A 14,271-nucleotide genomic window follows, 5' to 3' on the forward strand; every position below is an offset into this window, starting at 1 on the left:
CCACTCCCTGTCCTCTGACAGACCCCAGAACCCCCTCCCATGATTGCTCCCCCATCCAACCCCTACTCTCATTCCTGACTGCCCGCCAGGACCCCTGCCCAATCCAACCACTCCTTCTCCCTGTCCCCTGATTGCCCCCAAAACTTCTGTCCCTGACTGCCCCATGCCCTCCCATCCAACCCCTCTTCTCCTTCCTGATTGCTCCCCCAGGGACCTCTGCCCTCATTCAACCCCTGTTTCCCACCCTTTGACTGCACTGACGCCTATCCACACCCCCGCCTCCACCTGCTATCCAACCCCCCCCCCCATTCCCTTACCATGCTGCCTGGAGCGCTGGTGACGCTACAGCCGTGCCGCCCAGCTGGAGCCAGCCATGCCACCATGCAGCACAAAGCACCGGGTCAGGCCGGGCTCTGCAGCTGCGCTGCCCCAGGAGCTCAGAGCCCCACCACCCAGAGCATTGTGCCAGTAGTGGAGTGAGCTGAGGCTGTGGGGAGGGGGAACAAAGAGGGAGGAGCCTGGGGCTAGCCGGCCAGGCAGGAGGGTCCCATGGACCGTAGTTTGCCCACCTCTGCTCTAGTGGACGTAATTAAAAATAAATAGACATACATGTTGCTTTATTAAAAAAAACATAATTAATGAAGTCCCTGCTCCTATTTCAGTATTTTAATTAGTGATGACTAAGCAGACACAGAGAAACAATTGGAACAAGCCCTGGAGCTTTCCTGAGAGCAAAAAGACTGGGAAGAGCCAGATGGCAGTAGAGCGAGAAGAGGATGTGTCCAGGGAATATCTTCCTTTACAATCAAAAGATCTCAAGGCAGGGAGGGCAGCTAGGAAAGACGAGGCAGGATCAGGGAAGAACTAAGATGAATCAAAGAATTTAAAGAAATAAAATACTGTTTTTAATATGAGTGACTCAAAGTGGATCTGAAGCATCAGATACTTAAATGAACAGTGACCATAAAGTGGAGAGGTTAGGGGTTGTAAATACATACACAGATCCTCACATTTGGATTCCCTTCTGTACGACATTTGGATTTTTTCATATTTGTTTTCCAAAAAGCCAACAATGGCTCTAGAGGCAGGAGAGTTATCCATGCTCACCAGTATTATGCCCACATTGTTGCTTGCAGACATTGTTTTTAATTACATTTTGTAAAACTCCTGTCATTTTTGCTAGTTTTGTTGTTGTTTTTCCACATTAATCTTTCACACTGAAATGAACAAATATAGTGAATGAACAGAAGGTTGGGGATGGATGTGTGGCTTGTCATGCGGTAAACTCATCATGTGGTTGGTAGAATGTCCTGCCTTTGTGAAAAGTAAGTGATGCTGCAAGAGTTTATGTTGGTAGAGCTGTATTCATAATGTGCATTGTGTAATGCAATTTTTCCATGCAACTATTCTTAACTAAAAAGAAAAGATATGTACTTATCCTCTGTTTCACTAGTCAACAGGAGTATATGCAAAATTCTGTCATTCCATGGAGTGTAATGGTGGTGAAATGTGTGCTACTGCGGAGATCCTGAGGTCCAGGGCTCCAAGCAGTTTACCCAGGCAGCTAGAGGTGGCGACAATATCGGGCTAATGGGGCTCAGGATGTTCCAGACTTCATCGCAGGAGGGCTTAGAAAGAATTGAACTACTTCAGGCAGTGGAACACATTCAGGTCACCTACATCCATGGGGACTGCTTGTTTTTAATTCCCTGAGGAGTAGGGTTCAGATGGGCTGACGTTAAGTGACACCCACCAACTTCTGTCCTGGCGTGAGATAGAAAAAAAATTGTTCCCTCATGGGCTCCACAGAAGTATGAGGTGCATGGAACTTGCCCATGGGCATGAAAAAAAAATTATTGCTGGAGGCAATGAAGAGGTCAAATCATTTAACATGAGACTTTGGTTGTTGAGTCATGAATGGGTTGCTCAGAAGAAAATAAACTGGAGAGTAAATCCTGGGCATTGCTCCAGGAAGAAAAGTGTATCACAAGATAACAGTTCTTCAGTTCTGAGGTATTCTTGATGTCAGGTGCTTGAACCCTGCATGATGGAGCAGTGAAATTATGGCTGAGTCATACTAGCAGATGAATCTCGCTGGATCCAAGCAGAGTATAAGAGGTATTGAAGTAAACTGGTGAGACAGAGGAGATCCCTCCGTGAAAACCTTAGGAACAGCTAAGCTTTGAGGAGAGAGCTCAGGCTGAGGTTTATACTCTGCTTTTGTTGTTAATAAAGTGTAACCTTAGGAAGGCATTAAGTTTGGACTATGTATACTGTGTGCGCAGCCTCTTCAAAGGCAGGGTGGAAACACCATCTGCTTATTTAGTCATAACCTTGTCAATAATTGCTGCTTACCAGACAGGATAAAAACCTCCAAAGGCTTGGACCAAGGTATAACAGAGCTTTGCTGAAAAATGATGTGCTGTGCAGAAACCTGTCAGAATGAACAAGTTCCACAAACGAGAACTGTCCACCCCGAAAACCCCACCTGAACACCTCTTTCAGAAACCTCCATCACTAGCAACCTGTGACACTATTTGGTACTCAAGAACTTCAAAAACTAAGCAAAAGTTGTTCATAGATTGGATTATTCCATTTTGGGTATATTGAGAGGATTATATACAGTTAGCAATTTAGTACTCGATCTTGTATGAGATCTGTTAATAAGAATTCCTGTAAAGTCCCACTTACTTCACTTGGAACTTTCCCAGGCACAGTGGCCTGTAGTAGTGGGTCCTGAAGCAAGATTGGGAACTTATTTTGGATTTTTTTGCATGCAGGTCTTTCTACTAGTTACCTCAAGTGCATTGATGGTTAGTTTGTTTGATGATAGACTACTGTATGACAGCTCCCTTTAATTTATTTTAGTCATCATAGTCAATGCTGTCATTGTGTTTACAGTGGTGTAAGCTGATTATTTTCTCTCCATCTGTGTTGCTTGCAGATAAAATAAGCACTGGAATTACTCCAGTAACAAAGGGCAGTATAAACAGTTCTTGAATGGTTTTTCTATGTGGTTATAAATTTTCACAGCTGATATTCTCTGATTCTGCCTTACACCCAGGGCCAGCTCCAGGCACCAGCATTCCAACCTGGTGCTTGGGGCGGCACATCCCTGTTGTTTTGCCCCCAGCAGCGTGCCAAAGCGGGGGCAGTCCATGTGCCCTTAGGGTGGCACATGCGTTTCCACGGTGGTGGCAATTGGCAGCAGCTTCTATATTTATCTGTCCGCCACAGCTTCAGCTAATTCGGTGCACTGCTTGGGGCAGCAAAATCTGTAGAGTCAGTCCTGCTTACAGCAGGCTATTAACTCTGTATCTTTTAGTTAAAATACAGTAAAGTGAAACATTTGTCCTTTTGATGATTGTCTCTGTTTCTACAAACTCTAGTTTTGGAGAATCTCAATTTTTACTGTGTGACAGAGATAATAGACAATATTTAGTTTTTGTCCCTCTTTTCTTTTTCTGTTTGTGTGTGAATGTGTATTGTAATAGCGTCACCTATTATTAAGGTTACCGGACACTTCCCATAAGATTCTCTTTTCAGTTGCTCATAATACCTGTTTGGGCTAAAATTTTATGTGCCAGCTATCTGCTTTTTTTTTTTTTTTTAATTTCATCCAAACAGTTCCACCGTTTCCAAAAATAAAAATGCTAGGGAAGAATAAGTTATTTTGCCCATGTTAAAAAACTCTTTGAAAGGTTCTAGTGCCCCCATGCACTAAACAGGGATTTCAGTTTGGGCAGGGGTGTGGTCTTTGTGTCAAGGATTTCCCTTTTTGTTTGTGAAAATCTACCCAAAGTTTGACAATTTACAAGCTATTGAAAAATCACACTTTACCCAGGTTCAGTGGAAAGATTTTAGATTATAACAGCTGCATTTCTTGAAGTGCTACAAACATAAGTACCCTGAGAAATCAGGCCTTACATGTCTCATATTGGACTCTCCAAATTAGTGGAAACATTTTGGCTTTAATCTCACTGTGTCTCAGTTCCCCAAGCGTAAAATATTTGTGTAAATCTCTGACAATATTCAGAACAAAACCGTTGGGTAGACGGATTTCTATTACACAACCGATCTGAGCTTACTCTAGGGAATCATAAACGGGTCCACATTTAAAATATCCACATGGACCTGAAGAAGAGCTCTGTGTACCTTGAAAGTTTGTCTGTTTCACCAACAGAAGTTGGTCCAATAAAAGATATTACCTCACCACCATGTCTCTCTAATATCCCGGGACCAACATGGCTACAACAACACTGCAAATTACCTGAAGTTTGTTATGTGCATTTGGACTATGGATATTTCATGTTTGTATTTTTCCTCCTCACTTTTCCAGGCCTGTATAACACAATACATTTACATCCACTCAACCAGCTAAGGTGGGAAGAGTATAAAAAGTAATACAGCAGCTCTCAGTAACCAAAACAGCTTCTGCATCTTTTCTTGAGCACAAGGCATCATTGGACCCCTGTTTTTTATTCTGAGCTTTTCCACTGACCTTTATGGGAGTCACTTAAACAGTCTGTGCCTCATTCTCCCTATCTCTAAAATAGGGTTAAAAATGTCCATCTCCTAGGGGTTTGCAAGGGTTAATTAATGTTTGTTAAACTCTATGAAGTCCTTTGATTAAAGGAACTAGAGGAATATGTGAATTATTACCAATCTAACTGTTTAATGTTAATGCTAATGTTTGAAAAAAGACTGCAATGGACACAAGAGGTTGCTTTTTCACAGTTAATTTAAAGAATTTACAAAGCTCTTGAAACCACAGCGAAATAGAAAGGGTGTGGGCTGCCAACCAGCACTGCAGCTGCCATGGAACAATCAACCCAGATAATGTGAGTGAGCCATGGCTTCCCATTTGTGACTGACACTGAACATGGGATAAATATGAATCTCTGTATAGCAGCCATAACTTGATCTGTTTAGCAAGATGGAGTTGGGAATGCAGACAGCGCAACCCTATGGGATTATCTGACAGCCTGGATGAGTCAGATTGAGGGACTTTGACAGCACTTAAATCTGGCTAGTAAGGGAGCTGCAGAGACCACCTGATTTTTCAGCTGGTCCTTTTTCAAAAAAGTCACCCACCCAGCTGCCATTCTGTTCAAATTCCTCCTTGAGAAATACAGCATGACAGTGATAATATGTATTCTTTACTTTACATTTTCCCCATTGATCTTTACCAAGAAACAAATATATCAGCTGATTAGTTATACAGGCTCTCAATACTTACATAAAATCTGACAGTCAGAGGCCTTTTCCTTCTGCCTTTTTAACTACCTATGTTTGTTCTGGAGTGCTGTATACCTTTCCTTTTAGTTTCTAAATTTAATCTCTTCAATACAGTCTTCAGGAATAAAATTCCTTATGTAATGAATGTTACACACAATAAGCAAATCCTGTTGATTCCTGGGCCCATGCCAGGTGCTCAGTTCTGCAGAAGAATCTTGAATATGTCTTTAAAGTGCCAAAACTGTGCTTCATTATTGCTTTGAGCTAGTGGCAATTCAATCTTTGTGGTTAAGCACAGGTGAAAAGGATTTCACATTTTTGGACAAGGGTCCTCCTGAGTACCTATCATCACTTCCTTCAGATGGGACAAGAGGTTATTGAATTGTTTATTCATAAAAAATTTTCTTAATTAAATCACGGTAACTTCAAGTTATTAGTGTTGAATTGTTCATTCTGCAAAGAAAATGGTCTAAAAGAGGCAGTAAAACAGTATTTGTTCAATTGCAATCTTTTCTGTTGCGCTCCTCTTGATGAATATTCTGACAAAAGATTTACACCTTCTATAAGAGTGAGTCCCAGTTACTGTAGCTCTGTATTCCTTCACTTGAGTCAGTTTGCATGTCATCTCCAGGTATACATTGTCCTGCTAATCAGAGTTAAACATGAGAAACTGTTAATAAATCTCTTAAAGTTTACTATAATATCTCAATACTGAATTAAAATAATTTTCAATAAGAAAATTAACTCAGTTTGTGGCAGTACCTATACAAAACTTTATCTCACCAACTGAAACCTAAGGATTGATTATGGCATCTCCTTGCACAGCAGTGCTGAGGTGAAGGACTCTTTCTGACCTTCTTATTGGTGCTTGCTTTGTGCCTAAGCTGCTTCTATTACTGTGAGTTTCTTCCAATGCTGTGAATTCCTCTTCTGTTGTGCATTTAGTGTTTTCCATTCTTCATTACGGAATAAGCTGCTTTTTTTTGTTCCTTCTCATCTGTCTTTCCATGACTGCCTCAGTTTCAAGGTTTTTTGTCCACTTTTTTCCTCAGCTTCAGTGGTGATGGAGAGCTTATCTCTTAGGTGTTTAGGTAAATTCAAGTATCACGGTTTGTCACTTTTCCATTGACTCAGCACCTGATGGACTGGTCTCAGTTGCTTCTTTAGTTCAGGCATAATATGCGTAGCAGTCTGGCTGAGAAGCTCTTAGAAATCTCTGTGAAATTTTACTTTTAAAAATTTTATTCGGTACATTTGTTTTATGTCCTTCCACTTCCATAAATGTTTAAGAATCTTTGCAGAGCTCTTTCAAACAAGTAAAACATTAGTCTGTATCAAAGTCCGTTTCCTTTACGATATTGCTCTGTAAAGTACACATATTTTAAAATAATGTTTTAAAAAGTAGCTTCTTTTATTAAACAATCCTTCAGGAGTCATCTTGCTTCTTTCTAAAACCTTGAATCAGTAGCATTCTTCAGCCAGTTAAAGCCAATAGGACTGTTCCCCTGTGTAAAGCTAAGTATGTGTGTGTTTGCAGGATCAGGGCCTAAGTTTGGTGAACATTGTATAAACATGCAATTTAGTTAGTTAATTTTCCATTTAACAAATTTACACCTCTCCATTCCCATTACATTATTTTTTTTCTTTTGTGCACAAGTTAAATATGTTAAATGTGAAATTAATTCTGTTGGAAGTTTTCCACATGAGAAACACAATAGAAGAGATCATAATAGAACTAACACACTGTTTTTGACTATCTTGAACATAACGGCATTGCACAGCAAACAAAATTTGCGAGCAAAAATTGAGTAGTAATACTCATTGTATTAGTCTGGGAGCATAATGTTGTAACTGAGAACATAATTTGGCCTGTGTAGTCTGTATTATTAATTATAATGAGTGAACTGAAAGAACTTTAAGATCCCAGTCTAAATTTACAGGACTTAGAGAAAAAAATAGATCTCTCTGCTTGCCATATTAGGTATAAAAGCCTATAAAAAAGAAAGCAGCATGGAATGCTGCAACGCTATTTGTAATCAGTTTTCAAAATCATTATTTCAGATAAAAAGGGGCAGGATTTGGTTAGAGCTAGTTGGGAATTTTCTGGCAAAATGGTATTTGTGGGGAATATACCAGTTTCAACAAAACTTCCATCAGGAAAGTTTTCTCAGGTTGAGGATAGAATTTCTGATCAAAACCAAAAAGAGAGAGACCCTGCTAAGAATAACCAGTAGCCCAGTGGTTAGGGCCCTGACCTGGGAGATTGAGAGAGACCCACTTCCTGATTCAGGTTATGGGCTAAAACCTCTATCTCTCCTTTTTGAAGCTGCTCTGCTTTGGATAGCTAATTCAACGTTCACTGGAACATGGACTTGAAGCTGCATCACCCAGATCCCATTAGTGATTGCCCTAACCACTGGGCTATAGCGTAAGTCTCTTTCTCGCTAGCCCAATGCATATTTAATTTTTATTTATGCAAAGAGCGCCAACAGAGGAGACAGACTGAGACGGACTAAAACCTGGTGGTTAGGGCACTGAACTGGTATGTGGGAGGATGACAGAGTAGAGATTTGAACCCTGAATGCCCTAAACACCAGGCTTTTGTCTCTCACCGTCTGTTGTTGGAGCTCTTCCACTTTATATAAATAATTAAACATTCCTCATGCCAGAGAAAGAGACAGAGTCAAAAGCCCAGTGGTCAGGCACTCGTGTAGGAGTCTAGGTCTGGTTCAGACGAGGGATTGGAACCTGCGTATCTGACATCTCAGCTATTGGCATCTAAGTTATTGGTTATTCTAGAGTTGGGTGCGTTCTCTCATTTTTAACAATAAAAAGAAGAAGAAATGTCTTGCTTTTATCCCAGTGTGGAACAGGAAAGTGTTTGAAATCTCCAGTATTTTCACAGGATAGGGAAAAAAATTTCCTGCCCAGCTTTAGATTTGATCTTAGATGTGGAACTTAGTTAATGATTCTGTTGGTAATGAATTTGCTAGAACAGATCTCTTGGATCACTTTCTGTAGTACTGCACTAAGCATTTTCTTCATAATTGTCACTACAACCTAATCCTGGGATCATGTCCTAGGTCCTAGTGTTAGAGCAATTACACTTTTTTTCTGCTTTAACTGAGTTTCTTCTGAGGTTGCACAACTATAAAATATCTGCATGCGAGAATATTTCCCTGGTACGGTAAAGCCAATTATGGGCATTTTGGACTTGGCACATTTCTATTTATCTAATAATATTTGTGCATTAACATAATCTTTTCTTGCCTGTGTCTGCTGTCTTTTCTAAGTCATTGTGCCCCATTTGCTCCTTCCTTGTGGAATAGAAACTTCTGCTTGTGCAATGGGAAAATAGAGAATATGAATAATACCAACTTCCTAATATGGAAAATTTGTTTCCCCTGCTTCTCAAAATAAGAGTTCAGTGGGACTTAACTCTTGTATATACCCTGGATGAATTTTAAACACACAAACACAGGATTTGTAATAAATTTGGGTCTATGTACCATACATTTTTTGATGAGTGTGCCAAAGGTCCAGTAATACATGGGGTTCTAAAATATTTTCATCTGCATTGTTCAAGCCACTTTGGCTGAGACTCAGAATCACACTGCTCTGATTATTTCTGGAAAACAGATTCTGCTTTTAAACTCAAAATCTGATCCTGGTCTCATGTACTCCCACATAACTCTGTAGACTTCAGCGGGGTTACACCTGTTTATTCCTTTGCGCACTCTAAATGATATCAGAATCAGGTCCTAAATTAAGTTAGTGATGTTCATTTTTGAAAAAACATTGAGTGTCCATCTAATACATTTGCTTTGTACAAAATAAATGTATATTATAAATGGAAATACTGAAAAAGTGTGTTTCATTTGGCAGGCATTTGATGTTCTTGGAGGTATTGAAGCTTACCTTAAGCTCCTTAACTTGGAGGGTTTAAGTTTGCCTATCTTGGCAATGAAGCATGAGGAATTACAGGGAGAAATTAAAGACTGCACAGCTGATGCTTTGCAGAAGGGAAAAGCCTTAGTTAGTAAAGGAGATTCCCACAGGTGAGTAAAAAGTGGTCTATTGCTCCATATTTTTCAACTGTTTCAGATCTTCCACTAACCTGACCAAGGATAAAAACTCATTTAGGGCCAGTCTGTGCCCAGTAACTCTTTGTGTATGGGGCTAGGTCTCAGTGGCATGACTGAGTCCGCAAAATTTGTCATTATTTTTCTTCACTGATATAATTTGAACAGATTGCTTTGTCTTCTGTCACAAGAGTTTTAGAACTGTATACACTATAACATAAATTATATACATCAAATGCTATATTAGTGCATGTGGCTGCAATTATGTCAGCCTGCGAAATATTTAGGAAAAGACAGTCTGGTCAAGATAAAATAAAATAAAATGTCAACAGATGGTCTTTTTTATAACCCCAAATGCACATTGTAAGACCGTTTAAAGCCTACCTGTATATTACATTTAATAATTAATAACTAAATATAACAGATGAACATAATACCTATTCAGCTAAATGTAAGAATATGTACAGTTTCTCTGCTTCTTAGTGACCTTCATTTATTAATAAAATAACCTTTCTTTTTCCCCATCTATTGTTAATAGCAAGAATGGTGTAACTCTATGGACCTGAGTGGAGTTACTCCTGGTTTACACCAGTGTAACTTGGATCAAAATCAAGTCGATTGTTTCCTATTCTTCACAACTTGGTAGGAGATTGATGTAATGGTAATTAGCCATTCCAGGGCTGTAGAAAGCTTTGCTTCAGTGGGGGGACTTCAAAATCTATGTAGGAACTCTGATCGCTTCAAGATCCTGTGCTATCACTTACAAACAAACAAACAAAACCCTAGCAACGTTGCACTGACTTTCATCCAAAGGGGGCTCTCTAGTCCTACTGCATTCTGTGAGTAGCTCCCACTGGAGTTATTTAAAGCTTTGAGCCAGGCAAAGAGAGCCTATAATAAGTTCAATGACTTTACCCCTAACACACACAGCTGGTTTTATTGTTCTTGCTGCTGCTTTAACACCTACTGGTATTTAAACAGATAAGTAGAATAGAAGAGAGGGTTTTCCTCGACTTGCTTTCATTTCAGTGGTTTTCTGAAGCCAGCAGCAATCACAGACCCCAGTGGCAGCAGATACAATGCAAACAGTATTCCACATTGCATGGCTTTCTAACACAGCATTGATTGATGGTATGGAGTCTGCAGACCTTGTGAGAATGGATCCATAAAATCACTGCAGCCATTAACTTTCTCTCTCTTTTTTAAACATATTCACTGTTTGAGTACTCTGCTTCAGACTAGAAGCCCATGTCGCAGTGCTGGGATATTGAAACCTCAGGGCAGGTCGAGAAGGAAAGTGACAAATTGACATGTAATTACGTTAGAGGTTTGTGGTGAAATTAAATAAAAATCCCCCTGTATAGGCAATACTGACAGCAGCAGTGCCAATATGTTCTACTGTTTGCTGTAGGCATGTTTCCTTGCTGAAAGAAAACAAACTCTTTTCCAGGGACCTTTAGTTAAAACTTCATATCCAAGTTAACCATCCTTTATGGTATTACTATTTTAGTTTTTGAGCATCCAAAGTTGTGCTCGACATTTTACAAACAAATAAGAAAGATGTGGTTTCTGCCTAGAAGACCTTACGATTTAAATATGATAATGCAACGACTGAGAGCAACAAACAATATGTGTAGCGAACGTTTAAGCAACAGAGTCACAAGAGGTCACTAAAGTTAATTATACACATCTTAATAGTTTATCAAAATATGTACATTTTGAATATTGAAATTTTCCATATCCTAGCTTTTAAACAAAAGCAGACACCTCCCACTTTCTCAAGAAAGAAAACAAAAAACACACGTCTTCTGTTTTTCCTCCTTCCCCTGCTGATTTCCCTCCAAACCTGACAAGTTCACTTACTACCTAGTTTTAACCTTCCCCTACACTGAATCAGCCTTTATTTATGTTCTATCATCGTCCATTATCTGAGACCAAAGTGATCAAATCCAGGTGCCAGAGTTAGACTCCTAAATCTGCATTTGGGCACCTAAATCAAAGTAGCTTGGTTTTCAAAGGGCTGAGTACCTGAAGCATCCATGCTGCAGGTGCTTAACGCCTCTTAAAAGAGAGCAACTTTTATATAGATGCCTAAGTATGGGTTTGGGAAGTTAATTTTTTAGGCATCCAGGTTTGGAAATGTTGGTCTAATACACTAGCTTTCTTCTTTCAACTTCCCCAGCGTACACTCCAAAGAACAGCTCTCAGAGTCAGGAACTGATGACATCAGAGGGGTGCACAGAAGGTACTACCTTTATGGTGCTCCTGGCAGCCAGTCCTGACATGTCATCTTCAAGATAAGTCACTGCCTCCAGAAATATTTTGAGCTCTAACTAACATGATGCTTCTGAAAGGAGAGCAGGGAAGTCTTCCCTCTTGGTGATTATGAAACCAGTGTGCTATTGGAGGTGCCATCTTTCAAATGAGAAATAAAGCTGAGTTCTGACTACTCATCTTGGGAGACTGGCTAGTACTTAGATCACCCAGGACAGGACAGTTTCTATGAGTAGCTAAGGGCCTATAGGAATGCTGTGTCAGGAAAAGGGAGAGATTTTTGGTGGGATTATGTTTGCCAAAAGTAAGTAATGAGTGCTTCTCCCCACCCACTTGACGTAAGATCCTTTAGTTACTTGGTGTTCAGAAGAGAAAAGGATTTGGAGATGGAAGGATTCTTTGTTGTGACAGGTGAATGAGAAGATTTAGGGGGAGCTGAGGTAAGGACACTGCAGGGAACAGGAGAGAGACATCAGCTGAGCTCACTTGGGTTCCATCATTTACCTTAGAATCTCGAAGACGTGTACTCTTGTCTTTATGGTATGGACTTTAAAGGTTCTATGGAACTTTCAACAAGTGTTCAGGGTGATAGTCCCAAATTTCAGCTTGTGTAATTATATTCCTTCCTAAATTCACTCTATTCCTTCAATTGGATATACAGTATTCTTCCTAGTTTCCTCTCTCGGGCTGTTGTCGAGTGTCTCTGTCCTGTGTTAAACAGCAGTTACTACATTTCAGTCCAGAGATGGCTGCTTTACTATGGTGAGTGAAATGATCTCTGTATAGGGCATATCATTTTCAAAGTGTTTTTGAATTCTTCAGTACGAGTCCTAGGGTGAAATCCTAGCCCCAGGGAAGTCCATGGGAATTTTGCCATTAGAGTCAATGGGGCCTGGATTTTACTTCTAGAGTCCTGGATAGAGCTAAACTTAATACAATATACTAAGAAACCAGGTTTTCTAAAGTAAAACATTGGGAGTCAAGGACAGAGAGTAGAAGGGGAAGGAAATTTTAATTTCCCATCAGAAAGACAGTAAAAATAAGGGTCCAGTTAGGAAAGGAAATATAAAAGAGTGACCAATGCAAGAGGAGAAACAAAGAGACAGTGTTTTTACAGAAGCATACGTGGGAATCTCTGTTAGGGCTTAGTCCAGCGTGTGGGTATTGAAGAAGTTTAGTCATATGTTTAAGTGGCTGCTTTGTTATACAAAGGAAAAGAAAGATGTACTCTGCTGATGTAATAGATAGTTAGCTGTCAAGTGCTTACCACCAGAGAAGCAGCCAATAGAAATTTATATGGAATTTGAATGCAGGTTGCAGCTCCCTGAAAGAGTAATTGGAACAGAATAGTAGAGACTGTGCCAGCAATGCCCTCTGCCATGTACATTGGCCAAACCCCCTGCTTGGTAAGGCAATGCCCAGCTTTTCATGTACTGTATATATATATGTACCTGCTACTATATTTTCCATTCCATGCATCTGATGAAGAGGGTTCTAGCCCACAAAAGCTTATGCCCAAATGAACGTGTAAGTCTCTAAGATGCTACAAGGACTCCTCGTTAGTTTTGCTGATACAAACTAACATGGCTACCTCTCTGAATCAAATAGATTAAAAAATCCAATTCAGATTTTTGTTTCAAATGAGACTATTGGTAGAACATAGTTACTGATTTCATGTGAGTTTCTATTTTTGAAATTAAAGCCTTTTGAAGATACAGTTGTGCTGTAGAAAATGCATTTTATATTAACTCAGAATGTCTTCAATCAGTTGATTTTTGTTTATTAAGAAAACCCACATTATCATTCTTACCAGTCTGCTTGCCTATCAGTAGTTTAAGATTTTCCCTCATTTCATTGCCGATTAAACTCATTTTCGCCATGTCATAAATTAATTATTTGTATTAAAGGTATGCAGAATCAGTAGTACTTTCCAAGATTTTATTAAGCTCTAAGTAATCATCTACAGGAGGTATAACCTTCATCTCTGTTAGTGTTTGAAGGAGCTACACTGATAAATTAAAAGGAATATCTCTTCTTTAAGAAATGTTGAAATAGAGGGACAACTTTTTATAAATTTTAGGTTGCACTGAAAAATAAGAGGTTACAAGTATGACGAGAAATTAATCTGCAAAATTCTAAACAACTTATTCCATAAATAATGTCCTTTTTTTGATCTTGGATTTCCTACAGTCCACATTTTCTCACCAAATTCAGTCTAATGCCATACTCCATGCATTCTCCCCTTCTAAGGAAGAGTAGAAGGGAGTACAGCAAAGCAGAGACAATGGATTTCAGGAAGGCAGATTTTGGTAAGCTCAGAGAGCTGATAGGTAAGGTCCCATGGGAATCAAAACTGAGGGGAAAAACAACTGAGGAGAAGAATTGGCAAGTTTTTCAGAGGTAACATGACACTATTAAGGGCCCAAAGACAAGCTATTGCATTGGGTTAAGGATAAGACAAAAAGTGGCAAAAAAAACACCTTCGGCTTAACCAGATCTAAAATTCAAAGGACTCATTAACATGGAAACTACGACAGATTAAGAAGGATGAATATAGGCAACCAACTCCAGAACAGGGGGCAAGATTGTGAAAAGGCAAAGCAACAAAATACTCCAACTAGCTACAGGAACTAAGAGGGAAACAAGAAGATTTTTATCATACTTAGAAGCAGAGAGG

General features: G+C 39.6%; 1 protein-coding gene across 2 annotated transcripts in view; it reads left to right on the forward strand.

Annotated features, from left to right (window-relative positions):
- Window positions 1-14,271, forward strand: part of CCDC141 (coiled-coil domain containing 141) — a 146,395-nt gene that overhangs the window by 75,185 nt on the left and 56,939 nt on the right. For both annotated transcript variants that reach the window (XM_032783824.2, XM_032783827.2), the window contains exon 8: window positions 9,124-9,296. In XM_032783824.2, the coding sequence (XP_032639715.1) occupies window positions 9,124-9,296 (173 nt within the window). The remainder of the gene's footprint in view (window positions 1-9,123; window positions 9,297-14,271) is intronic.

The sequence above is a fragment of the Chelonoidis abingdonii genome, chromosome 10 (assembly GCF_003597395.2).
Source record: "Chelonoidis abingdonii isolate Lonesome George chromosome 10, CheloAbing_2.0, whole genome shotgun sequence".
Lineage (NCBI taxonomy): Eukaryota > Metazoa > Chordata > Testudines > Testudinidae > Chelonoidis > Chelonoidis abingdonii.